This window comes from Egretta garzetta, unplaced genomic scaffold (genome assembly GCF_000687185.1).
Source record: "Egretta garzetta isolate BGI_Z169 unplaced genomic scaffold, ASM68718v1 scaffold67, whole genome shotgun sequence".
Classification (NCBI taxonomy): domain Eukaryota; kingdom Metazoa; phylum Chordata; class Aves; order Pelecaniformes; family Ardeidae; genus Egretta; species Egretta garzetta.
This window is the reverse complement of record NW_009260340.1, coordinates 50,304-51,287: the sequence shown is the minus strand read 5'-3', so window position 1 is coordinate 51,287 and position 984 is coordinate 50,304. Positions and strand designations below refer to the sequence as shown.

At 71.4% G+C, this 984-nt stretch overlaps 1 protein-coding gene across 1 annotated transcript in view; it reads right to left on the bottom strand.

Moving 5' to 3' along the window:
- VPS4A (vacuolar protein sorting 4 homolog A) overlaps nucleotides 1-676 on the bottom strand; it is a 13,514-nt gene extending 12,838 nt beyond the window's left edge. Inside the window, exon 1 of the mRNA XM_035898032.1 lies at nucleotides 495-676. Coding sequence (XP_035753925.1) covers nucleotides 495-676 — 182 coding nt within the window. The remainder of the gene's footprint in view (nucleotides 1-494) is intronic.
- Nucleotides 677-984: the final 308 nt, after the last annotated feature.

Sequence of the window (984 nt, the reverse complement as noted above, 5' to 3'; positions counted from 1 at the left end):
GTGGGAGCAGAGCCACCAGCATCAGCCCAGCCCAGCCCAGCCGGGCACAGGCAACCAAGCCCAGCACCCGCTGGGCACCGCGTCCACGCAGCAGCCCCACGCACCAGACGGCCTCACCAGGATGCCAGCACGGCGCGTATGGCACCATGGACTTGCATGGGCCACCCTGACCCACAGCATGGGGGGCTCGTGTCCTTCCCGCTGCCCAGGGCACAGCGCCCCATGGCACGAGCCCCGCACCGCCAGGCCAGGCAGGTCCTGCCCGAGCTTGTTGGGCTGCTGGGAACAGGTTGGGCAGGAGCTGGTGGCTCCGCTGGGCCAGCCCTGAGCCGGCTGCGCCACAGGCCGGAGCCCATCAGCCGGGCACAGGCAACCAAGCCCAGCACCCGCTGGGCACCGCGTCCACGCAGCAGCCCCACGCACCAGACGGCCTCACCAGGATGCCAGCACGGCGCGTATGGCACCATGGACTTGCATGGGCCACCCTGACCCACAGCATGGGGGGCTCGTGTCCTTCCCGCTGCCCAGGGCACAGCGCCCCATGGCACGAGCCCCGCACCGCCAGGCCAGGCAGGTCCTGCCCGAGCTTGTTGGGCTGCTGGGAACAGGTTGGGCAGGAGCTGGTGGCTCCGCTGGGCCAGCCCTGAGCCGGCTGCGCCACAGGCACGGAGCCCATGGGGACATGAGCAGACCCCAAACCAACCCACCGGGGCCACTGCCCTCCCTGGGGATGCAGGGGGCACAAGCACCCACCCTGGGGGCTCCAGCCCCAGAGCTGCCATGGGGGACAGCCTGTCCTGGGGGGGGGGCGCTGCAGCTGGGGGACCCCAGCTGTGTCCCGGGGGCACACGGTTGGTGGAGACAGCCTGTCCTTGTCCCCAGATGGGAGGGGTAAGCAGGAGCGCCCCAGGCAGGGAGGGGACACCCCTGTCCCTGTCCCCATCCCAAGCGGGGCCATGCCAGGACCCAGTACTGGGGCTGGGG